Source organism: Chiloscyllium punctatum, chromosome 1, assembly GCF_047496795.1.
Source record: "Chiloscyllium punctatum isolate Juve2018m chromosome 1, sChiPun1.3, whole genome shotgun sequence".
Lineage (NCBI taxonomy): Eukaryota > Metazoa > Chordata > Chondrichthyes > Orectolobiformes > Hemiscylliidae > Chiloscyllium > Chiloscyllium punctatum.
In genome coordinates this window covers 97,891,026-97,918,180 of record NC_092739.1, presented here as the reverse complement: position 1 = coordinate 97,918,180, position 27,155 = coordinate 97,891,026, and the positions used below count along the sequence as shown (strand labels likewise).

At 41.1% G+C, this 27,155-nt stretch overlaps 1 protein-coding gene across 1 annotated transcript in view; it reads right to left on the bottom strand.

Annotated features, from left to right (window-relative positions):
- dhx29 (DEAH (Asp-Glu-Ala-His) box polypeptide 29) overlaps nt 1-27,155 on the bottom strand; it is a 140,450-nt gene that overhangs the window by 31,251 nt on the left and 82,044 nt on the right. The window contains exons 16-22 of the mRNA XM_072571611.1: nt 26,692-26,812; nt 21,848-21,932; nt 21,356-21,444; nt 20,943-21,071; nt 13,153-13,228; nt 8,778-9,002; nt 6,279-6,415 (exon numbers count right to left, since the gene is read on the bottom strand). Of these exons, the coding sequence (XP_072427712.1) occupies nt 6,279-6,415; nt 8,778-9,002; nt 13,153-13,228; nt 20,943-21,071; nt 21,356-21,444; nt 21,848-21,932; nt 26,692-26,812 (862 nt within the window). The remainder of the gene's footprint in view (nt 1-6,278; nt 6,416-8,777; nt 9,003-13,152; nt 13,229-20,942; nt 21,072-21,355; nt 21,445-21,847; nt 21,933-26,691; nt 26,813-27,155) is intronic.

Below are 27,155 nucleotides of genomic sequence, written 5' to 3'. Positions count from 1 at the left end.
AAAGATACAGGAATAAAACCACAAGAGACAGACTTTGGGATAAACAACTCATATGTATGCAAGGAACACACATCACAAGGCTTTTTTGGTTTTTCTCAACCGTAAATTTTTGACAACACCTTTCATTCGTAACCTTTTAACGTCTAACTTCTCCCATGCCACATGCTACTTACTAGGATTATATACAGACAATTACAGCCCTGGGGATTTAGCACCATGCTAATGCTATTGCATGCATTTTAATGCCCTTTATGCATACCGCTTTCTGGGGAAGAACCTGCACAATAAGCACAAATGTGCCCAGGTAGAAGAGAGAGAATATTAGACAGAATTCTCCCTATCCCATTGAGGAGAATGCTGCTGATCTGGAAGGAGATAAGGAACGTGATGATAAGAAATCTGAATATCTATAGCCAGCCAATAATCTGTTGCATCCAGCTTCACATCAAAGCACCAGTCTTAATGAAACCTTGGATAAGGATGGAGGCTTGCAACATGAACAAATGTTTGTGCTTTTCTAGGGAGCCTCCAGATGACATTCCCAAGACAAGTCAAAACAAAAGTCCAGCTATGTCTTCATCTCCTTAAATCTCAATTCTTTCTCCTCAGAGGTGAGAGTCAAGGAGCTGGTAGAGGTGGGACTGGGAAATGTCAGGAATATCAGAGGGGGCACTATCAAGGTCTTCCTCACCACCCTCCCACAGGCACAGATTAATTTACTTTAGGATGATCTATTGACAGTAGGCTTGGTGAACAAATCATGGACACATGCTGATAGCTGCAGGAGTAAGAAACTGCAGAAGTCTCGAGGAGATTCAAAGAACTGCGACAGAACAAGCTCTTGCTGAGCCTAAAGTACAATCTCTCTTATCAACGTCAGCAAAATGAAGGAGCTGGTCACTGATTTCAGCAGAGTGGAAAGCACACCTGTCTGCATCATGATGCCGAGGTGGAGATGGTCAACAGCATCAAATTCTTGGGAATGATGATCACCAACAACCTGTCCTGGTCCACTCACATCAAAGCGACAGTCAAGAAACAATTTCTCTACTTCCTCAGGAGGCTAAGGAAAGTCAGCATGTGCACAAGGACTATTACTAACTTACATAGATGCTCCATAGAAAGCACAGACTCCATCCACCCTTCCCACTGCATCAGGAAAGCAACCTACATAATCAAAGACCCATCTCACCCCCCAGTTATAGTTCTTTTACCCTCTTCCATCAAAGTTACAAAAGTTTGAATACACGTATACACATTCACCAGCTTCTTCTCCGTTGTTATCAGATTTTTGATCAGATCTCTCAAATGTTAATTCTGATCTCTCTCTCTGCATCTTCTCCACAGCTGTAACGCTCTATTCTGCGCTCTGTTCTGCTACCTTGATGCACTCTGCATGATAAGATCTGCCTGCATAGAATGCAAAGGGAACTGATGGACAGGTAAGCAGAGGAACATTTGGCAAAGGTGCTAGAGATCACAAGCAGACAGGAGTAAAGTGTAGAGTTAGTCTGCGCAGGTTCTGTGAGCACAAGGCTTCCTCCATGGAATAAGTGGTTGCTACAATGCACAACTGGGTAGCTGAGAATAGTCAGTATCCTCCAGATCTGCACAGAGACATTCACTCCATTGCTTGAGCCATGGATGCATTTATTCACTGGCAAGTCAAGATGGAGTCAAGGGACCTTAAGCTGCCTCGTTGTGTCCCATTCCTTTAAGACATGAGGGAGGTACCTTTGTGCACCAACAGGGAGGAGGATCAGACAGAAACTCAGATTGTCATCTCAAGACACTTTAGAGGCACCCAGCCATGTCACCTCCCTTCTTTCATGTATCTAAATGCCTTCATCAGGTCAAAATGAGCAAGCACCTGCATCTGAGCAGATGGGCCAGAGCTCTCTCGGTCCTGGATCATTAAAGGACATCCTCCAAAGTCATCTGGGACAAGGCACTGAAAGAGTCAACATTCTGCTTCAAGTTCAGCTGCAGTTGCCAGAATGGCATTCAGATGTAGTGGTAGGATAAGAAAGATTAATAACAGTGAAGTCACTTGGATTTACAACCATCAACCATCTCTGCAAACTGACATCACACAAATATAGCACTTTGTATGACAGTGCTGAGTCATTTTTGATCTATTCAGGTTTCTGACAATTTATGTTTCACCGGTCACACTTACTTACACATCATGTGGCGCAGTACAAAGAGTGCTGAAGTTGTCATGTTACGCTGCCCCTTGAGAGACACTCAATCTCTGGAAAGCAGGAACTTAGGTACATAGTCACAGAGATGTACAGCACTGAAACAGGGATTTTGGCCCAATTCATCTATGCTGACCAGATATCCTAAATAAATAAAGTTCAATTTTCTAGCATTTTGCCCATATCCCTCTTAACCCTTCCTACTCATATACCCATCCCGATGCCTTTGTAATTGTATCAGCCACCCACTTCCTCTGGCACTCATTCCATAAATGCACCACCTTTTGTCCCTTAAGTCCCTTTTAAATCTTTCCCCTCTCACTTTAAACCTATGCCCTCTAGTTTTTGTACTTACCCATCCCAAGGAAAAGACCTTGGCTATTCACCCTATCCAAGCCCCCCATGATTTTATAAGCCTCTAAATATACTCACCTGGATGTAGGTTTGCTCGCTGAGCTAGAAGATTCATTTTTAGACTTTTCGTCACCATACTAAGTAACATCTTCAGTGAGCCTCTGGACGAAGCATTGCTGATGATTCCTGCTTTCTATTTCTAAGTTTGGGTTTGAGTTGACGTCATTTCCTATGGTGACGTCATTTCCTATGGTGATGTCATTTCCTGTTCTTTTTCTCAGGGGGTGGTAAATCAATGTGTTTGTTGATAGATTTCCATTTGGAATGCCAAGCTTCTAGGACTTCTTGTGCATGTCTCTGTTTGGCTTGTCCTAAGATGGATATGTTGTCCCAGTCAAAGTGGTGTCCTTCCTCATCTGTGTGTAAGGATACTAGCGAGAGGGTCATGTTGTTTTATGGCTAATTGATGTTCATGCATCCTGGTGGCTAGTTTTCTGCTTGTTTGTTCAATGTAGTGTTTGTTACAGTCCTTGCACGGTATTTTGTAAATGACATTAATTTTGCTTGTTATCTGGATAGCATCTGTGGGCTACCATGATGCAAAGGGATCTGAGTAGTCTGGCAGTCATTTCTGACATGTCTTTGATGTAGGGGAGAGTGGCTAGGGTTTCTGGATGGGTTTTGTCTGCTTATTTGGATTTGTTGTTGAGAAATCGGCAGACTGTGTTCATTGGGTACCCATTCTTTTTGAATATACTGTATAGGTGATTTTCCTCTGCTCTGTGTAGTTCCAGGAACTATTCAAAAAGAACGGGTACCGAATGAACACAGTCCACCGATTTCTCAGCAATAAACACAAACAAGCAGACAAAACGCGTCCAGAAACCCTAGCCACTCTCCCCTACATCAAAGACATCTCAAAAATGACTGCCAGACTACTCAGACCCCTTTGCATCATGGTAGCCCACAGACCCTATACAGACAACAAGCAAAATTAATGTCATTTACAAAATATCCTGCAAGGACTGTAACAAACACTACATTGGACAAACAAGCAGAAAACTAGCCACCAGGATACATGAACATCAACGAGCCACAAAACGACATGATCTTCTCTCACTAGTATCCTTACATACAGATGAGGAAGGACACCATTTCGACTGGACAACACATTCAACCTAGGACAAGCCAAACAGAGATGTGCACGAGAATTCCTAAAAGCGTGGCATTTCAACCTGAACTCTGCCAACAAACACATTGACTTGGACTCCATTTACCACCCTCTGAGAAAAGGAGCAGGACGCGGCATCACCAACCCAAAGAAACCCAAAAATATAAATAGAAAGTAGGAATCATCAGCAGTGCTTCATCCAGAGGCTCACTGAAGATGTTACCTAGTATGGTGATGAAACGTCTGAAAATGAATCTTCCAACTCAGGTGAGCAAACCTACATCGAGAACCTCAACCTGAGCTACAAATCTTCTCAAAACTAGCTAAATATAATCACCCTTAAGCTAGGTATGTGGTATTTGAATTGTATCAGTAAATTTAACCCCTCTACATCACTCTATTCAATGAATGCCCCTGGGAAACTGAGGTTTGAGTCATACTAGTGCCATCGCCTGCATAGCATCATATTGATGATGTTTTCCCTGGAAATTCAGAAGCTGAGGGGTGACCTCCTCATGCACTGCTATCACCACTATTGGCGAATTTTAGGTATCCTTCTTCAAACATTAACCGAATTGCAGGACATTGTTCAACTGTTGGTATTAGGAGCTAACAAAGCATTTTTTTGCAGGAGAATCCCTCTCTTCAGTGATGAGGCCTAGTGGAGTGCGCACATCATTGTATTTTTCAGCTTCTGCTTGGATTAGTTGTATCTCCAGGTACAGGAGCGTAAACAAATCTTGGACTCTTTCCATTTGTAATGCACTTTCTCTGCAAGGCTTTTTTTTGTAAGGTGATTTAGGGCAGAGAAGGCAAACAGGTTTTATGCTTTCCAACATTGCTCCTGTAAATGTTATTCCAGTGGAATAGAATGCTAATGAGTATATGGCATGCTAATAAAAGCAAAATAGATCCTGAGCACCAAGATTGGGACAGCTGACCTAACTGAAAGGTTCAAGAATTTAAAGTTCAAAAAATGTTAATTTGTTTTCAGGAAACTGAATTTAGCATCAAGCCCAAATTAGTTTCACTACCCAACTTTCTAAGAGCTTGGAGGGTGCCCAGAAGTTTCTACCCAGTGACAGGAATTACATTGTGGCATCTACTGCACGCACCACCATAAGTAAATAACAGGGCAGGCAAACCATGGTGGAGTAAGTGAAGAGAATGCTAATGAGAAATTAGTAGTAATGGCAGGAACTGCAATTGCTTTTTCTAGGTTCTTAATCCAGATGCATACCAATAAATACGTCAGCACCAACATTTCATAATGAAGTAACTCATGATTCAAATCTTCCAATCTGGGTCAAAATCTTTTTCTCTGACCAGGATCAGATTAAAAATCTCAGTTTCATGTGATATTTTCAAGTCAGAAGTCACAAGACACCAGACGATAGTCCAACAATTTATTTGAAATCGCAAGCTTTTGGAGTACTGCCCCTTTGTCTGGTGAAGTTACTGTAACCTTGTGTCGTGTGACGTTCGACTTTGTCCATCCAAGTCCAACACCAGCACGTCCACATCATGGCTTCACAAACAAGTTCACAGGAAATTTTTATGGAAGCCATGCCCTTTTTTCTTTGCAGCATTATTTGTTTATTTACTGGAATATGGCAAAGTTTAAAGGTCCAAAGCCCCTGTGAGAAAATATAAAAGTGAGGAGTAGAGTGGTGGGCAGTTTGGGAGCAGCAGATCGGTAATAAGTAACACGTAGTGCAGCAGGATGAGTAAGGGGCCAGGATAGCATGGTGAGTGAATGGGGGTGGGGAGCACCGAGTCCAGGGTATTGTGTTCGATGGTGAGTTTGGATCTGGAGGGACTGTGATTGGGGGAATAAATTGAACAGTTACCCAGGAGTTGGAACCAGTGTAATTATCAAGTCCATTAAGTGAAAACCCTCCCAGACTTATGAATCTAAATTAGATTTGGAGGCTTTTTCAGGTTTAGACACATGGCAATGGTCCATTGGAAATTCATGCATAATCAATGCGTTGGGACATCTAAGGGATTCTGATGAGTATCTCTCAGGCTACATCTGGTCTCCAATTACCCAAAGAGGAGAATATCTGGACCCATTTCTGCCAAAGAGTTGCATCCAAACTGTCTTTCCCAAAAGATTTCTTGCTTAGTTAATTAAGTAAAATTTATTTTCTGCATGGTATAACAATAAATAAAAGTACTGCATTATGTGAGGCTCGAGACAATGACAATGGAATTAAAGTATTTCCATAATTATCAACTGAGCCCAGTTAGGTTGTGTATGAACTGCTTCCATAAAGTCTTAAGAGTGCCACAGCTCACTGTCTAAATCATCTCAAGGTTTTGCCTCTTGCTGGACTTCGCAAGAAATTAGATACAGTAGTTCCGGCACAATTCTTAAAGTGATTTTTAAAATTCTGAAATCTATTAAAAACATCTCCAATGCTCCTCCTGCCTACTGATTAAAAGCTTTCTGCAACAGTTGCACAAGTGCTGGTGGCAACAGTGCTGCATAAGTACAACCATTTCTGATGTTCTTCTGGTCAGAAGCAGAAGTGAGTGTTGCAACATACCCTAAATATGCTTTGTAAATGGCCAGGTGATCTGAATTAGCCAATGCCAGAGCTGATTTTGCAAGGTTAGCTTCTTCTTTCCCATTTATTGGCGTAACAAAGGGAGATTTTTCAGCCATGGCTGCAGCTATGGTTGCCTGGAAACAAAGTATACATTTGTAAACCCACATTTTATCTAAACTGCGAATAAGTTCAGAAAGCATAACAAAGATTACACAAAGAAATAATTTTTCCAGTACAGCAAATTCGGAATCTTTTATATACCAAATATCCATCAGAAAGTGTTGTCCATGACTGCCAATAATGCCATCCTGATTTCCATTAATATAGTGCCTTTGACATTATTCAAATATAGAGCTGAAAATGTGTTGCTAGAAAAGTGCAGCAGGTCAGGCAGCATCCAAGGAGCAGGAGAATCGACGTTTCGGGCATGAGCCCTTCTTCAGGAATGAGGAGAGTGTGCCAAGCAGGCTAAGATAAAAGGTAGGGAGGAGGGACTTAGGGGAGGGACATTGGAAATACTATAGATGGAAGGAGGTTAACGTGAAGGTGATAGGCCGGAGTGGGGGTGGGTGGGAGGTCAGGAAGAAGTTTGCAGGTTAGGAAGGTGGTGCTGAGTTTGAGGGTTGGGACTGAGACAAGGTGGGGGGGAGGGGAAATGAGGAAACTGGAGAAATCTGAGTTCATTCCTTGTGGTTGGAGGGTTCCTAGGCGGAAGATGAGGTGCTCTTCCTCCAGCCATCGTGTAGCTATGATCTGGCGATGGAGGAGTCCAAGGTCCTGCATGTCCTTGGTGGAGTGGGAGGGGGAGTTGAAGTGTTGAGCCACAGGGTGGTTGGGTTGGTTGGTCCAGGTGTCCCAGAGGTGTTCTCTGAAACGTTCCACAAGTAGGCGGCCTGCCTCCCCAATAGAGGAGGCTGCATCAGGGTGCAGCAGATGCAGTAAATGATGTGTGTGGAGGTGCAGGTGAACTTGTGGCGAATATGGAAGGATCCTTTGGGGCCTTGGAGGGAAGTAATGGAGGGGGGGGGGGGGGGGGGGGGGGGGGCATAAGTTTTGCATTTCTTGCGGTTGCAGGGGAAGGTGCCGGGAGTGGAGGTTGGGTTGGTGGGGGGTGTGGACCTGACAAGGGAGTCACGGAGGGAGTGGTCTTTTCAGAACGCTGATAGGGGAGGGGAGGAAAATATATTCCTGGTGGTGGGGTCTGTTTGGAGGTGGCGGAAATGACGGCAGATGATACCATGTATATGGAGGTTGATGGGGTGGTAGGTGAGGACCAGTGGTCTTGGTGGCGATTGGAGGGGCGGGGCTGAAGGGCAGAGGAGCGAGAAATGGAGGAGATGCGGTGGAGAGCATCGTCAATCACAACTGGGGGGAAATTGCGGTCTTTGAAGAAGGAGGCCATCTGGATTGTTGGTATTGGAACTGGTCCTCCTGGGAGCAGATGCGGCAGAGACGAAGGAATTGGGAATATGGGATGGTGTTTTTACAGGGGGCAGGGTAGGAGGAGGTGTAGTCTAGGTAGCTGCGGGAGTCGATCGGTTTTTATTAAATAGCTATATTATTCAAATATAGCAAGATTGCTCGCAGAGGCCTACTTATAAACAGATGCCAAGCCAAAATGGTTTGGAAGAAGTGGTGAAAACTGCCAAAGCTATTGATCTTACAGGGCCCTCAAAAGGAGGAAAGAAAGATGGAAGTTTTTAAACAGAGAATAATAAGAAGGCTGAAGGCTACACACTGATCATGAGACAGGGAAAATTTTGGTGAATGGAAAGAGGACATTTAGGGCCCTGAGGTCGTGACTGAAATCAGGATGGATAAGGTCATTGACACAGCGGTAAGAATTTTAAATCTGATACTTCAATGAATCAGAAATAATATTGGTCAATGGAAACAAGGGTGAGAGGGGAACGTAATCTGGCGCAGTATTAAAAAAAAAATCAACAGATGTGTTGAAGTTTATAGAGGGTTTAGAACAATAGTCAGTGTGCACAACATTGGATTAATAATAGGCGAGGACTTCAAATATGAATGGGCTAAACTTGGTACAGATGATGATATATTTATTAAGTAAAAATATGCATTTAATTTGTGATGATGATGATACTGGGTCATACATAAGACAAGGCCAAAGTCACCAACAATCGAATTTGACATGAGATGATGGCCAAGGTGGGTCATAAATTTCTAAGGCATGGTTTTAATATCAGACATTGAACCAGCAAATTCACTCCTGACAATTTTTAAATGAAGGAAGTTGTGACCCATATTAGATACTAGATCACAGATAACTAGCCTAATAGCATCAAGACAATAATGGGTGAAGTTGATCATTGCCAACACATACTTTAAAAATTGACTACATGATCAAATTGAATGTAAAAACTGGACAAAAGACTTGGCTATTTTTGTCTTAATACACATTTAGATTTTGAACTTTTAAAAAAATATAATATTGTTTTGTTTAAACTCAATGTATTCATTTAACATACTTACCACAGTTTCCAAACAGCCAAAAATGGCACCAAATATCAACATTTTCCCAATTCTCACATTTACTGGAAGGGCAGCAAGATGCTGACCTAATGGTGTGAGTTTAGCTTCGTTGATTTCACAGGCTCCAATTTTCCTCAGCAAATTCATAGCATTACTAATGACCTGGAGCTGTGGTGGATCTAAAGCTCTGGCAAGAAAATCTTCTGGGGATCCATGATTGCATTTCTAAAAAGAAAAGCAGACAATCTTAAGATCATAATCTGTAAGAAAGTTGTGAGCAGAATTAAATGCTGACAAAAAATGATCTTATCCAGTTTTATTGGCTGGAATGATGAATGATGGGGCATGGGGAGGGTTTGATCTTCAACAGTTTGAAGTTAGAGGAAAGAAAAGCTTAGCACAGAGGGTGTTTGTAGAATTGGAGGAAGTTAATGAAATGGTATGGCTATGAAACAAATGTAAACAATACAGCAAGAATTTTACTATAAAAATTGGAAATGTTTAAGCTTTGTAGACAATGAGAACAGGTGTCAATGACCAATGCTATTTTTTATGCACCCTCCCATTAAGAGTGACCACTATTAAAGACACCATCAAGCTCAGACAATAGCCAAACAAACATTGGCTTTAGTTCAAAGTTGTGCTGGAGAAAAATGATAGACCTACAAGACCAGGCAGAGATGCACAACACAGCACATCACACCACACCACACACAGGGATATAGGATGCAAACCACTCGTTAGACAGTCATTTCACAAATAAATGCCAGCAAAAATGTGGTAGTGAAATAACTCAAACCAAGACTTGGAAGAAGCCAAACAGTCACTGAAGTAGCAAGTCAAAGAGGTTGAGATCTCAAAGAAAACAAAAGTGATTAGAGAGGCTGGACAGTTATTAGAACAGGCTATGACGGCTAAAACCTAGACAGAATTAGGAAAATCAGGATGTAAAATCACAAGCTTTAAAATGAGCTAGAAGCTCTCAAGAAACAAAACAGTAAATGCTGAGAAGATTTAAAACACTCAACACAGTCAATTAGTGGATAACCAACAAAACTTGGCTGCACTATGTCAAGATAAGCATATTCTCCAAAAACAACTGTAATCAACTGGGAAAAAAAATGACAACACAACAGGGGTGACTAACAAGATCACCAATGTCTGAGGAAATCACTGGCACCTTCACAGAAAGTCACCATTGTGGGATCTGGACATTTCTGCAAATTATCTAGACATTATGAAGACTCAAAAACTCTTATTATTGTAAATAGCTAAACTTTCATTCAGAAAAAAGGTGATGTTGTATAAAAGGTGATGTTGCATGTATACCTTGTCTTTAAAAGAGTTCACTGGAGTTTCAAGCTCCATGTGCACTGTGTATACAATGTTGTGACTGCCAGGCATTAGTCTGCTGGGGTTATAAGGCTGCACATACAGAAATAAGTTGATTTGCTGTAACATTAACTTCATAATTTGAAATATGTTTTACTGTTTCGAATAAAATTACTCAATCCTTGATAAGCGTTAGTCTAATAAACAATCGTGACTATGACAAATGGGACTTGGGCAAAGAAGTAGACAGTTTTGAATGAGATGAAGTATGTAGAGCATGAAAGGTGAGAGGGGCCAGCTTGGCCGGCACTCTGTATGGATTGAATAGAAATAACAGCTTCGTATTTAGATCAGTACACTCTGGTACAACTTACAAACATTTTTAGAATTCTAAGAACACCCAATGCTGCATTTCAAGCAAGGTCCGGCCTTGCTCATTTTCAAAGGAGGGTGGGGATGGGAGGGTCATCTTTTTCAATATTTTGACAGGGTTGAACTAATTAACATTGCAACTTATCTGCTGAAATAGTAGATTATTTTAATACTCCTGACTTAGATTCCTTCCAGTTTTACACTACCCATTTTTATTAAAAAACCTGCAAACTCTTAGCTTCACTTCTTTTCCACCAAACATATCCTGACAGTTCAATTACTTAAAAATCCTTTTCTTAGGAAAGTTGCTTAGCACATGCTAACTCTACCAAAGGATTTCTTGGTATTTGGGAGATTAATGCATGCTTTTCTCTCAGATTAGGAGACATTGTGACAGAATAAAGGACACTCATTTAAAACTAAGAACTGAAGAAATTTCTTCCTCCATAGAGTAGTTAATGTCTGATACCTTCTACACCAAAGAGCTATAGAGTCAAGTTCACTGCAACTATTTAAAGAGGGGGTAGGTAATTTTGAATTATTGGAGAATTGACTGCTATGTTGAGCCAGCACAAAAGACCAGAGACCAGTTGAGGCCAGTGGTCTTGTCGAATTGTAGGGAATGGTTGAGGGGCTGATTGGTATATCCCCACTCCCATTTCTTATGCTCTTTTATAAAAGGTTCACCAAAGATCCTTCAAAAGCATCTTTCAAAGCTCCGGATGTCATCACCTAGAAGGTCAAGTGTAGCAGATGTATGGGTATACCAGCAGTCTGCTCCCTACTCGGACTTTCAAAGGTATGAAGTAGGAGCAGAACTAGGCCATTTAGCCTCTTAAGCATGCTGCACCATTCAAGAGGGTCATGACTGATCAGTTTGTATTTCAAATTTGGGCGACATAGTGGCACAGTGTTAGCACTGCCAAGGCGCCAGGTTAAATATCACTCTTGGGTGACTGTAGTTTACATATTCTCCCTGTGTCTGAATGCATTTCTGTCAGGTGCTCCAATTTCCACCCACAGTCCAAAAATGTGCAGGTTGGTAGGAAAGTTTTTGGAGGATTTGTGCAGACTCAAATGGGCCAAATAGCAGCTTCCTGCAATGTAGGGATTCGATGAAATTCCACACCTCACTTGCTTTGATAAACTTTGATTCTCTTATGGAAAAACATCTACCCACCTCTCTTAAAAATATTAAATGAACCTGCTTCCAATGTCTTCTGAGCCCTTCTAAAATAAAGATTATCTTCTCATGTCTGTCTGAAAATGTAACTACTAATTTTAAAACCATGTGTCCTAGTCTGGAGTCACTCATAACAGGAAATATCTTTTCTGCATCTATCTTCTCACGACCATTCAGGATCTTGTAAGCATCAATCAAATCACATCTCTCTTCTAAACTCAAGCAGAAACGAATTCCACCTGTCTAGATAATCCTCACCATCAAACAATGTTAAACTGCACAGCCGCTTAAAAGGCTTCCACCCGCCAATTTGTGCCGATGCATTCTCTTCCAGTTTTTCATTCACTGCAATGCATGAACCTTGGAGGTCTGATCAGCAACTGGAGAAATTGGCAGGAATGCAGTTGGTGACCCACTCATTTGAGATATCTAATACAGTAAACCTTTCTCTTTCACTTCGAATGTATTTAGGTCCTTAGTTGAATAAGGAGACTTGTAACTACAGCACAGCTTCTTCACTAATTCTGGGTCAATATCCTAGAAATCCTTTTATAACAGTACTATACTTGTGCCGACATCAGATGAACTTGAGTTGTTCAAAAAGTTGCTCATCATCACTTTTCAAGAGCAGTTAGGGATGGGAAGCAAATGCTGGCCTTACCAGCAAAGCTCACATGTCTTGAACTAATTAAAAAAAAAGTTTGATATCACCCAAAGATAAAATCATCTGTTTGATAAATACCCAAACACATGAAGAATTCACTCCTTCAATTCCAGATCTACCATAGCTGCAGTGATTACAATTTACAAGATGCATTGCAGAAACATGCCTCAGCTTTTTCTACAGCACTTCCCAAACACTTGACTTCAAACATCTAGCAGGACATAAATAGCAACATGATATTAAATGCGATCACAACGGAAAACTCTTTTCTAGATCAGACCATTCTGATTTTGATGGGTCATCATTCCGCAGGAAAGGAGCAAGGTTGAGAAGGTGGGGCCATCATGGTTACTTCAGCCAACACAGGTATTTAAAATGCGCTGTTATCATCACTCTTCACTGCAAACCAGCCGACCAGCTAACTAAAACCTGCAGCTAAAACCATTATTGTATGCATTATAAAGCAACTGACTTAACTAGCTGCCCAACATCTTACGCTGCCTCAAATCAGTAAGTTCAGGAAAGATCGATATACTTGCTGTCATCCTGACATGTCACCCCAGCAACCATTGCTCCTTTAAGCTTGGCATTTTTAAAGACGATTTAAACATACACATATTTTAATTTACATCAATAATGTTTGACAGAAAACAAACGCACATATGGTAGATGAATAATACACTAGCTTTACACAACTGTTTGAAATAAAATGAAGTTTAAATGTCATTCTTTACATTTAAATATATAACAGACTAAGTGACAACATGTTTTGCTGTACAGCCAATATGTCAGTCATTAAGTATTTGAGTATAAGAACATGTTACCATGATATGAAGACAAAGTTCTTCCAGTGGAACTCGCAGGATTTCTGGGACAGAATAATCTATGAAACTATCATACCTGAAGAAACAAAACACAGCATAATTTCTTTAAAATAAACCCAACACACAATTAAATCAACTTAATTAATAGATAGATGTGCATAAATGAAATGGAGGTTAATTCTTATAATTGAAAATATTTTCAACACATGACTATCAAAGTAAGGTTATTTCAACCAGAGTGCCAATAAAGGCAAAACATTTTCTTTCCAAGCAAACAGTTTAATTAACATCAATAAATTAAAAATTACTGCTGAATGAATAAATCCAGCTCTAATCCAACCTGAAATGGTAACTGTTTAATCTTTTCACAGATGTTGGTAGTGTTGCTCAGTATTTTCTGTTTGTATTCTTCTTTCATGGAAAAATCTCTAAAATCTACTCTGTACTTTCTCTGTTCAGCATTGTTCTCCTTTAAGTTACTTAGGTTGTAAATCTTTAATAATTTTGTTCATAGCAGCACATTACAGTACCTGACCTGACTGGCACCATTTTGGAACAACAGCTTCAACTGTGATTTCCAGCTTTTCCACTGTTGCATCTCAGCCCAAGATCTGCAGCAGTAACTGTGTCCCTCACCCAATAGTCCTGCCCTAACACTGTAATGTCTGCAATCTGCTAATGAATTAGTTCTCCATTTTAAACATCAATTGAAGGGTGGCAAAGGCTCTTGATGAGTGACTGCATTGTCCACCAAGTAGCCTGGCATTGACTGAACTGACCAAACCAAACCCTGAAGGAAATAACTGCTTGACAGAGAATGCAGCAGGCAATGTGGGAACCAAACAGAGGGAAATGCATTTGACATCGTCCTCATAAAACAAGCTTTGGCAGGTGTATTTGTCCATGACAGTACTTGTAGGAGTCACCTTTGCTCTTTTCTTGTGGTTAGTAATCCCATTTTTAAAATGTAATTCTTGGGATGTAAGCTTTGATGGCCTTCCCGTCCCAAGTTACCCTAAAGGTGTTAGTGGGTCACCTTCTTGAACTGCCACAGGCTATTTGCTGTGGCTAGATCCACAATGCCATTAGAGAGAGAGTTTCAAGATTTTGACTCAGCAACACAGAAGGAATAATGAAATTTTTCCAAGTCAAGATGGCGTGCTGCTTTGAGAGGAACTTGGTGATATTCCTGGATATCTGCTATCCTTGTCCTTCTAGATGGTATTGGTTATGGTTTTAGAAGGCGCTATCTAAGGAACCATGGAGAGTTCCTGCAGTGCATCTATAGACGGTACACCTTTCTGCTACTGTGGAGGGCCAATCAAGTGGGGTACTCTGCCTTGGATGGTCAGCCATTTCTTGAGATCACCAAGGGTGAATTGAATTAGATTGAAGACTGGCATCTGAGATGCTTGGGACATCTGGAGGAGGTCAAGATCGATCCCCCAAACATCAGGTTGGAGATTGATGCAAACACTTTAGCCTTGACATTCGCACTGAAGTGTTGGGCTCTGTTGGGAGAGTTTGTGGAGCCTCTTCCCCCTGTTATTTATTTGTCAAGCACCATTCAAGACTGGATGAAAGCAAAGCTTAGATATGGTCAACTGGATGTGGGCTCATTTGGCCCTGTCTGTTGCATGCTGCTTCTGCTGTCTAGCAACCACTTGATTCTAAGTTGCAGTTTCACTAGGGTGGCACCTCATTTTAAGGTATATTTGTGGCTGCTCCGGGCACGCCCTACTGAACGCTTCATTAAAGTCAGGTTGATGTCCTAGCCTGATGATTATGGTAGAGTAGGGATATGCTGACCCGTGAGATGACAGATTAAGGTCAAGGACAACTCTGCTGCTCCCAGTGGTCCATACATGGACATCCAGTTTTGAACTGATTGATCTGTTCAACAGCTGCCCCATTTAACACCAGGATGATGGAGGCTTTCTTCAAGTGTGAAGTATTCGCAACAATCTTCAATAAGAAGTGCTGAGCAAATGATCCACTGCCCTCCTCTAGAAGTCCCCAACATCACAGATGCCAGTTTCAATTCATTCCACATGATATGAGGAGTTATCGACAGTGACACTGAATATTGCAAAGGCCATGGGTTCTGACAACACACTGGTAGTCAAAGGTAGTCCTGAAGACTTCAGAGAATCATCGAACCCCCAGGTTATGGAAGCAGGCCATTCGGCCAATTGAGCCTACACCATCCCTCTGAAGAGTACCCCACTGAGACCCACCTCTCAACCTTATCCCTGTAACCCTGTCTTTCCCATGGCTAATCCACAGAGTCTACTCATCCCTTGACACGAAGGTCAATTTAGCATGATCAATCCGCCTAATCTGCACATCTTTAGACTGTGGGAGGAAACCAGAGTACCTGGAGGAAACCCATGCAGACACAGGAGAATGTGGGAACTCCATATTCACCCAAGGAGTAGAATCAAAACCAGGTCCCTGGTGCTGCGAGGCAGTAGTGCTAACCACCATGTCACTGCAAACTTGTGCTCCAGAATTTGCTGCTTTCCAAGCAAAGCTGTTCCAGTACAACTACAATACTGGCATCTACAAGAAAACTGCCCAGGTGTGCTCTCTTAAACAAAAAGCAGGACAAATCCAACCCAACAAAAGACTGTCCCAATGGTCTACTCTCAACCATCTTTAAAGTGATAGATGGTTTTATCAATAGTGCAATCAAACAAATACCTGCTCAGTGACATTCAATTTTAGTTTCACAAGAGCCACGCATGGATGCAGCCACTCCAAGGTTCCACGCACAGTGATCAGCACAGCACACTGATCACAAAATTGACTTTTGGTTCCAGAAGTCACTGCTGCACACCAGTCTCAGAGGCCCACACAGCAGGGGAACACTGCTTGCAAATAAAGGTTAACAGCTATGATCTTATAGAGACTTCAAAGACATGGTTGCAAGGAGATCAAAGCTGGGAACTAAATATTCAGGAGTAGGTGAATTTTCAAAACAATAGGCAGGAAGGAAAAAGGTAGTGATGCAGCATCGTTGCTACGGTATGGTACAATATCAAGAATCTATGTTAGGCTCCTATTTATTGACTACAGTTCCGCCTTCAACACCATAATTCCAAACAAACTGATCTCTAAACTCTGAGACTCCCCTTCTGTAACTGGATCCTCAACTTCTACAGACCACAAGCAATAAGAACAGGCAACAACATTTCCTCCACCACAACCTCCAATGCTGGTTCCCTCAAGGCCGTGTACTCAGTCCCCTACTATACTCTTTATACACTCACAGCTGTGGCCAAATCTGCCCCAATTACTGATTGCTGGATCTCAAACAATGACGAGACAGAATACAGAAAAGAGACTAAGTACTTAGCGGTATGGTGTAAAGGCAACAATCTCTCCATCAATGTCAGCAAAATGAATAGCTGGTCATTGACTTCGGAAGCAGAATGTAGGGCACGTCCCTGTCTGCATTAAAAGGTGCTGATGTGGAGATGGTCGGAAGCGTCAAATTCCTGGGAGTGATGACCACCAACAATCGGTCATGGTCTATGCAGGTCGACACGATGGTCATGACAGCAGAGCAATGTCTCTTCTTCCTCGAAAGTTAAGTAAATATGGCTTGTCCACAAGGACTCTTACCAATTTTTAACAGATGCACCATAGAAAGCATTCTATCTGGATGTATCACAGCATGGTATAACTATTCCTCTTCCCAATACTGCAAGAAACCACAGAGTTGTGAACACAACCCAATCTATCATGCAAACCAGCCTTGCATCCAATGATTCCATCTATACTACCCACTAACAGAACTAAGCAACTAACAGAATCAAAGCCCCCTCCCACCCTGGTTCTTCTCTCCTCCACCTTCTTCCATCGGGCAGATGTAAAAGTTTCATGTATAAATAGACTCTTCCCTACAAATAGACTCTTCTTAATTCTAAACTCACTCTATGTACCTTTTCTGCAGCTGTAACCCTTGATTCTGCTGTCCTGATGCACTATGTATGGTACAATCTGCCTGTATAGCACGCAAAACAACACTTGTCACTGATTTATTGTTGTCGCATATACTGAGATATAATCAATCAAATGATCTTGAATAAGAAGATGTAGAATTCATATGGGTAGAGATAAAGAATAAAAAGGCCAAGAAAACACTGGAAGTATTAGTTCATAGGCGCCTTAACAGTAGTGGCATGGTCGGACACAGAATAAATGAGGTAGAAGAAATATCACATTGAGGGGGTGGTGTTGGATGCATTAGAATATATGAAGATGCATAAATCTCATGATCCTGACCAGATATATCCAAGAACACTGCAAGAGGCGAGAGAAGAAATTGCAGTGGCCCTGGCTGATATTTTTGCATCATCGCAAGCCACCTGTGAGGTCCCGGAAGACTGGAGGGTAGCCAATGTTTTGTCCTTATTAAAGAAAGGCAGCAAAGAAATGACTGAGAACTGTAAACCAGTAAGCCCAATATCTGATGTAGATATGTTACTTGAGAAGATTCTGAGATGTGGTGGCGACCCTGGAATCCGAATGCCCTATTGTTTGAACAAATTGGAATTCGAACATTTATTTCGAGAAAATTTTGCCCTAAAATCTGAACACATTTTCAGAATCTGAACACCACGTACCGTTCAGGCCGCACATTGTTTGTCCAGTTCGTCCCGGGAAGTAGTCGTGAAAGCATCTCTTGTGTGTCCATCACTAGTTTACCTCGTGTTTTCACCTTGATTTGTGCTGGGTTTTTTAAATTATCACCCTTGTGCATTCACCATGGCACCCAAGAAGAGCAGTGAAGCAAATAAAAGTAAGAGGAAGTCCGTGAGAACCTCAATTGAGTTGAAGAAAGAAATTATCGTTAAGCATGAGAGCGGTATGCATGGGTCCAGAAACTGATTAATGCACTTTCCATTATTTCTTATGGGGAAGAGAGTTTCGCAATCCAAACAGCCTCCTGGAACGAATTAAAGTCGGATTCCGAGGCAACACTGTACAAGCCTTTAGAAAGGCAGGGTTTGATTAGGAATAGTCAGCATGGCTTTGTGCATGGGCAATCATGCCTCACAAATTTGTTATAGTTCTCTGACGAAGTGACCAGGAAGGTTAATGAGGGCAGGGCAGTAGATGCAGTCTTTATGGATTGCAGTAAGGCCTTTGATAAGGTTAAACATGGTAGACCGCTCTGGAAGTAAGATCGCATGGAATCCAAGGGAAGCTGGCAAATTGAATACACATTTGGCTTGATGGTAGGAAGCAGACAGCAACAGTGGAAGGATGCCTGTCAGACTGGAGGCCTCTGACTAATGGAGTGCCTCAGAGTCACTGCTCGGCCCATTTGTTTGTTATCTATATCTATGATTTGGATGAGAATGTATAAAACATGACTAGTAAGTTTGCAGATGGCACTGAAATAGGAGGTATCATGGACAGTGAGGAAGGTTACCAGAAATTCCAGCAGGTCCCTTGATCAGCTGGAGAAGTGAGCCGAGAAATGCCAAATGGAATTTAACATAGCTAAATGGGAGGTCTTGCATTTTGGAAATTCAAATCAAGGCAGTTTCATGGTGAATGGTAGGACCTTAAGGAGTGTAGTGGAACACAGGGATCTTGGAGTTCAGGTGCATGGTTCTTTGAACGTGGAGACACAGGTAGACAGGATAGTGAAAAAGATTTCTGGCACACTGGCCTTCATCAGTCAGGGCATTTTACGTAGAAGTTGGGAAGTCATATGCAATTGTACAGGACATCAGTGAGGCCGCACTTGGAGTAATGAGTTCAGTTTTGATCACCTTGTTATTAAAGGATCACCTTGTTATTAAGGATGTTATTAAACTGGAAAGAATGCAAAAGGAATTTACAAGGATTGCCAGAACTCAATGGTCTGAGTTATAGAGAGGCTGGACAAACTAGGACTTTTTCCTTTACAGCGTAGGAGATTGAGGGGGGATCTTACATAAGATCATAAGAGGCCTGGATAGGATGAATGCACTCAAGTCTTTTTCTCAAGGTTGGGGAATCAAGGACTAGAGGGCATCAGTTTAAGGTTAATGGGGAAAGAGTAAAATGGAATATGTGGGGCAACTCTTTTTATTTTTACACAGAGGGTGGTATGCATGTGGAATGAGCTGCCGGCAGAAGTGGTTGAGGTGGGTAATTTTACAACATTTGAAAGGCATTTGGACAAATACATGGATAGGAGAAGTTTAGAAAGATATAGACCAAGTGCACGTAAATTAGATTAGCATGGATGGACATTTTGGTTGGCACATCTTCTGCCTTGGAACACTTCAACCCCAGGGCATCAATGTGGATTTCACCAGTTTCCTCATTTCCCCCCCCCACCCCCCCCACCTTACCTCAGCTCAGCACAGTCCTACCTGCCAATCTCCCTTCCCACCTATCCGCCCCACCCTCCTCTCCAACCGATCACCTCCATCCCCACCCCCATTCAGCTATTGGACTCTTTGCTACCTTCTCCCCAGCACACACCACCCCCCCCCCCCCCCCCCCCCAAGTATTTCTCCACCCTCAAGGCTTCCTGCCTCTGTTCCTGATGAAGGGCCTGAAACATTGATTTTCCTGCTCCTTGGATGCTGCCTGACCTGCTGTGCTTTTCCAGCACCACTCTGGTCTAAACTCTAGTTTCCAGCATCTGCAGTCCTCACTTTTGCCTGTTTTGGTTGGCATGGACCAGTTTGGGTCAAAAGGCTGTGTCCATGCTATCGGACTCTATGACTCCAAGTAATGAAGACATGCAATAATGGCGGTACATGAATTTTTTAATGACTTTAATGTACATGGGGACAATTAAATTGGCAGATTCCTATAGCAATACTTTAAGGTTCCAACTAGGGATCTGGCTATTTTGGATCTCATGATGTATCATGAGGCAGGTTTAGTAAATGATGTCAGTAAAAGATCCCCTTGGGTCAGTGACCATAACACGGTAGAATTTAGCATTCTGTTTGAGAGAGTGGAACTTGCAAAACTTGATGAAATAGCTTGCAATATGTAATGTAAGAATTGTACAAATATGATATATCTTGCATAGTCAAGTGTGACCATCCCTATCTCAAAGCAAAAAGTTTCACTTCTGAAGTTCTGATCACCCAACTGCCAAATTAAGGTTAAAAATCAAATTAATTCTATCTTTGACTATATTCCAGCTTCTTACCCTCCTCTTGTCCCCTGGTCATATAATGCCTGATTTCCTTTGCAACAAATTATCCATTCCTCTGCTCCACTTATCAACTTGCCTCTATTTTCCCTGGAGCAATACAATGCAAAATATGCTATTTTGCAAAAGTTGGAGATATTTTCTAATCAAACTAACCAGCTGCTATTGCACATCTCTGGAGCAGGTAGGATTTCTTTTAGATTAGATTACATTACATTGTGTACGCTTCGGCACAACAAGTCCACACCGACCCGCCGAAGCGCAACCCACCCATACCCCTACATTTACCCCTTACCTAACACTATGGGCAATTTAGCATGGCCAATTCACCTGACCTGCACATCTTTGGACTGTGGGAGGAAACTGGAGCAACCGGAGGAGGGCCCACGCAGACACGGGGAAAACGTGCAAACTCCACACAGTCAGTCGCCTGAGGCGGGAATTGAACCCGGGTCTCAGGCACTGTGAGGCAGCAGTGCTAACCACTGTGCCACCGTGCTGCCCACTAACCGGAGATCCCTGGCCCAGAGGTAGGGATACTAACACTGCAATACAAAAGCCCTTTACTGTACTCGGGAAAAAATAATTAATGTTACAGACTTTGAGTACTCACCTTTCTTGGGTATACAAACGAAAACAGAACCCTTCTCTGATACGGCCAGCTCGACCCTGCCTCTGAAGAGCATTGGCTTTGCTGATGAAGGTCTCCACCAGTGAGCTCATTTGGCTACTTTCATGATACCTACAAACATTAAGTTACATGTATATTTATACAAATTTATTTTAAAATTTATTTCAAAGTATAAAAAATACTCTTTATGTGGATAATTTAATATGTTATTCAGTATGTTATGCACTTCAAAACAGATACTTGAGCCTTTTAATATAACAAATTAAAAATTCTGACAGTAAAATAACTTTTAAACATATTTCACAACTGGCATTGAATTATAAAGTCTGAAAGTCTGTTATAACCTATCGTAAGCATAAAGTGAATGTTTATAAAATACTTGGTTAGGATCAAACCTGTTCTCCTTGGTCTTTCCAGAATCAATGACAAAAACTACATCAGGTATTGTGATGCCTGTTTCCGCAATGTTTGTCGCCAGAACAATCTGAACGCAAAAGGCACAAAGGGTAAATTACATTAATGAAAAAAGGTGGCTACAAAGCAGGTCAGAGGCTGGGAACAAAAGCAGCAAGTTATAATCTGAGGGTGGTGGTGGAAAGATACAATTGTAGCTTTCAAAATGAATTGTCTATTTTTTTGGAGAGGGGAAGAATGTTGCTTTTGATGATGGCAAAAACAAGAGAACAAACTTGCTGAGGAGCTTTGAGATGGACCAAATACATCTAAGTATTCTATGACTACAAACCGTGTATTTATACTGATTACCAATCACTGGTATACCCTTATGCTGTTATTATTTGATTCTGTGACTTCAGCAATGAAAACTGAAGAAACTGGAGCTCTGTAAAGGTGATAGAGCGTCAAGGATGTGATAAAACAATTCTTACCTTTCTAACCCCTTGTGGTGGGACTTTGAAAGCTGCAGCTTGATCTTGAGATGAAAGAATGGAGTGCAAAGCAATTACTTTGAACCTGTAGATGCAGCAAAATAAGGAGAGTTTATAGAAATGTCATTTCAAAAGAAAATCAGGCTATTTTGTTGGATTGTCAAATTCTTAAGGTCACTAAAGCAGTCATGCTCACAAACTCCGATACCTAGGATTCTGCTTTCCCCTCTGCAACTGGATCCTTGACTTCCTGACCCACAGACTGCAATCAGTAAGGATAGACAACAGCACCTCCTCCACAATAATCCTCAACACTGGTGGCCTCTAAGGCTGCTACTCCTTATACACTCACAACTGTGGCTAAATTCCGTGGCAACTCCATTTATAAGTTTACTGATGACATAACCACTGTGGATCAGATCTCAAACAATGGCCAGAGTACAGGAAAGAGATAGAAAGCTTAGTGACATTATGTAAAGACAACAATCTCTCACTCAATGTCAGCAAAATGAAGAGCTGGTTATCGACTTCAGGAAGAGGAGTGGAGGACGCACCCCTGTCTGTATCAAAGGTGAAGATGGTCGACAGCTTCAAGTTCTAGGAGTAAGTAGCACCAACAATCGGTCCTGGTCCATCCACATCAATGCTAGAGTCAAAAAACCAAACCAACACCTCTACTTCCACAGAAGGTGAAGAAAGTTTGGTATGTCCGCAATGACCCTGACTAATTTTTATACATGTGCCACAGAAAGCATTCTCTCCAGATGCATTACAGTTTGGTATGGCAACTGCTCTTCCCAAGACTGCAAGAAATTAGAGATTTGTGAATACAGTTCAGTTAACCACTAAAGCCAGCCTTCCATTTACTCGGTCTACATTCCTGTGCTTCAAGAAAATAGCTAACATAATCAAAGACCCCTCCCACCTCGGTTGTACTCTCTTCCACCCTCACATACCAACTGATTCAAGAACAGCTTCTTCCCCAGTGTTATCAGATTTATTAAGCAACCTCTGATAGATTATCTTCCTCTGCACCTTCTGTGTAGCTATAACACTATATTCTGCATTCTGTTCGAATATACGTCAAGTATGACTTGCATGGATAACATATAAAACAATATTTTTCACTATTTCAGTACATGACAATAATTCAAATCAAATCAGACAAAATCTGGACAGCAAATTGCTCAGTGGGGATTACCAATTGAGCCACACAAGTGCCAGGGAATGACTAATATTAACAATGCAGACACTAACCATCTCTTCTTACCATTCAATTACATTGCCACCACTGAATTCACCCACCATCAACAGTCTGGACATCAGCACTAAGCAGATACTTCATTGTACCAGCCACATGAACACTTGGCTGAGAGATACAAGCCAGAGGCTGGGTATGCTATATAAAGCAATTTACTTCCTAATTCCCACCAAACTTTTTTCTCCACTTACAAGGTGCAAATCAGGAATCTGACAAATACTTTCCGCCTGTCTGATTGCAACCCGCTTCAAAACTATATAAGCAAAGTAACATGTTGAACTAACATCTTCAGTATCCAACTCAATCATTCATTCACTCCACTACTGGTGCACCATGGCTTCAGTATGTGGCATCTACCAGGTGCACCATATTAATATGCCAAGACTTCTCACGCCAAAGCACCACTCAAACCAAATGGACAATAGTGGTCGAAAGTAGCTTATCACATATTCATAAAACATGATGCACCTTCTCAAGGACAATTATGAATGACCAATAAATGCTGGCCCTGCTAGCAATACCCACATTTTGAAAAACATGCAACCCCTATTACCTAGAAGAATGTCAGTAGGTGTGTGGGAACTAATTATCTAAAATACCAATCATGCATTATCCTGACTTGGAAATATGTATTACAGCTCCTTCAGTGTCACTGGACAGAAGTTCTAACTCCCGACCTAACAGCAGAGTGGGTGTATCAAATCACATGGACTGCAGCTGTTCAAGATGGTAATCAACACCAACTTTCACTGGGCTGTTCTGGTGTTTCACACATGATGACGGTATCAGCACACCAATCACGTCAATGACCTTTGGTGTCAGAAGTGACTTTTTCATGGCCTGAGATGCCCACAGAGCCAGGAAGAAAATTAGAGGGAACATTGCTCAAGGACAATGAGGGATGGGTATGAAATGTTGAACTTTCTTGTAATACTGTAATCTATTTATTTCACAGACATAATTTACATCCGTAATATAATGTCACATGTATTCTTGAATTTCCAAAAGTACATCACACTTCCTCCACCAATAAACATACTTTCAATCTGGTGACCCCAGCAAATTAAAAATCTGAATAAAGCATTAAGTTACATAAAGTTGAGGAAGAACACCCAGTAATTTGTCAAAAATTGGGTGCAGAAATGGAATAGTGTTGCCAAAGAAGTCGAGAAATGAATGCTCAGAGCTCAATGAATGTACATTTCCTTGGCCATGGTGGCTTGTTTATTTATATCTACACATAATACACAGGAGAGGAGTCTAAAAGCCACAACCTTGTGCATTTTATTCCTGCTCTGCCTAGTGATTTCAGTAATGAATGTAACCACAGAATAATGGTATCCTGCAAGCTTGTGAAAATCTTTACTGATGGGTAATATGGGTCATCAGCTACACATAGGTTTCCAGAAATTAGTTCCCAATAGCCTGGTATTTTCCCATAATTCCTACACTTACGTCACTTATATTCGATGAAGGCAGGCAGGCAGAATCATCCAGCTCACAATGAACAGCTGAGTTTACCCACGTGGTGCTGAGATCAACATCAGTACTTAAATGGAGAAGCCAGATAGGAGTTTAGATTTGCAACAATAAAGCTGGTAGTTAATGGACAATCAAGTTTTTGTGCTGGCTTCTACTTATTATGATCAGAATGCTGTATCACTGTATGCCTCTCTGTCAGACCTACAATTATTCCTGGTTGGATGTTTGATCCATAATTTTGATGGGACAACTGCATAGTCTACTGAGGGCAGTAGTCATGGGAGTCTGCATCCATGCTACTGCACATTCTTTCAATTTCATCTGTAGTTTATATACGCCCCAAATTCTTTTTCAAGATATTGTTTGATCCAGAAACAAGCCTGCAAAAAAATATATTTTTGAACATTTTTGAGAAAAGCCAGAAAGTTGAATGCTCAATCCTTTGATAACTAATTTAGGCATTACTTCAGTACTGTATTAAGATTTCATTGTATTACATAGGGTCTTTCGTTGACATATTAAACCCAAGGCCCTGCTGATCTGTTTAGGTGGACAAAGTTCTCATAGCACTATTTGAAGAACAGAGAATTGTCCAAGCATCGTGACCAACATTCTTCACACCAAAGGAAAGATGATCTGCTCATTCAGCTTTAAGTTCTGTTGCATGTAATTATGTGAAAATTTTGGCTGTTCTCCTGGATATAAATGGCTCTGTATGAAGATGCTAAAGGCTTAACATAAATGCAAGTTCTTCATTGGATATCAAACTGGGAAAAGCTATTTTCATGGAAAATAATGCTGTTATTGTTATTATAATGACCTCAGTCTAAGAACTAAATCACTCCTCGAGGATTAATTAAATTAATTAGTTTATTTAACACAATGAAATACATTATAAATTATAAAACAAACATTTAAGCAGAACAACTGGCTTTAATTTATGCTGCCCATACACTTCTAGCCACATTATTAGGCAAAGGTGCAGCCTTACCTCTACACAGTACCCAAGGTTTTCAAGCTAAAGTCCCTTAGGTGCTAAGGTATGCATACAAGAGTTATTACCAAATGTTTCAGAACATCTTCAAAGCACAGACTGTTTGTGGGAAGAAGGGAAGCCTTAAACTCAGTGTTCAGCCAAAGGTTACTGGACAGACCAAATCCTAGCCTATTACACGCTCAAATGTGTCTGCAGTATTGGTATCTGACATATAACATACTGAATCTTCCTTTCAGAAAACATTGAGAGCTTATTGTACTGAAGCCTGGATAAAGACATTGACTCTTAAAACAGTTGCACTGGAACTTCACCTGGTACAAACTAACTGTCAAAGAGGAAAGGAACTATTGAGCATTAGCTCAACTAAGGCATTCAAGAGGATGTTATTTGGATAGAAATAATGTACAAGTGTATGGGGGGGAAAAAATGGGAAATTAGCAATAAGTAATGAAACTCATGTGAAGAGTCAGTGCAGACACAACACACCAAAAAATCACTTTCTTAGCCAAAACACTTCTGTCATCATCTTGGGAACAATATAGATCAGTTGTGTCATCTTAGACATTGAACAGGGAAAGCATGTTTGATATTTTTAAAAAAAGGTTTATGACTGCACAATTCCATAGGTCTTATACATATGCCCTTGGCCATGGGGATGTTTATCTTCCATTATCTTCAAACTGATTGTTCCAGGTTTCTGGATTATTCATTTTTGATCCCAAGACAATCTTTACTGTAAAGACAACCTGTATTACCTTCATAATAGTGCCACTCTCCAACAATAACAGCTGAAACTTCTATCCACGCTCCTGCTATTTCAGGCGTCAATAAAACAGAAGCCTTCACAGAAGCTGGTGAAGATGAGTAGGCTACCTAGATGTTTTGGATACATGTTCCAAACTAACTCCTCTTAAGCAAGTGGCTTTGGGTTCAATAGCTGGAGGCTTTAAGAGATCATGGAGCAAACCTGAAATATGGCAGCAGGATTCTGGAAACTAAAACTAAAACTAAGCAATAATTCACAAGGTATTCTTTGTAGAAATTGGCTTGTATTATTCATAAACACAAATAGTATAAACACTATAGTTTTATCACAAATTGTACCTTTTTCTGTCCTGGAACCTTTTGTCTGTAGTTAGAAGATCATACAGTTGTTGAATATGAGCCAGACCCGGTAAGAATACTAACACTGCACCATCAACTGCTCTGAATGGGGCACTTTTATCTGAAAGGAAATGAAATGTCAGTTCTGGCCGACATCAAAACATGCATGCCAATTTTTCTTTCCTGCTATCACCTCCAATATCTGAACAGATTGACCACTTACCCCTCTAAAGTCTGTTTCTCAATATGGCAATCTGCATGCAAAAGCTGGCCACTTGCCTGCATTGCCAATTCCGAAGTACAATTTTCCATCACTATTGTGAATCACCCCAATAGGTCAGATTGCTTATCCAAAACATGATTTTATAGAAGTCACAACTTCCTGATCAACACACATTTTCTCAATGTCAGTAACTGAGGAATAACTAAAGACAGTAAAACCAAACAACCTAGTCCTGCAGCTT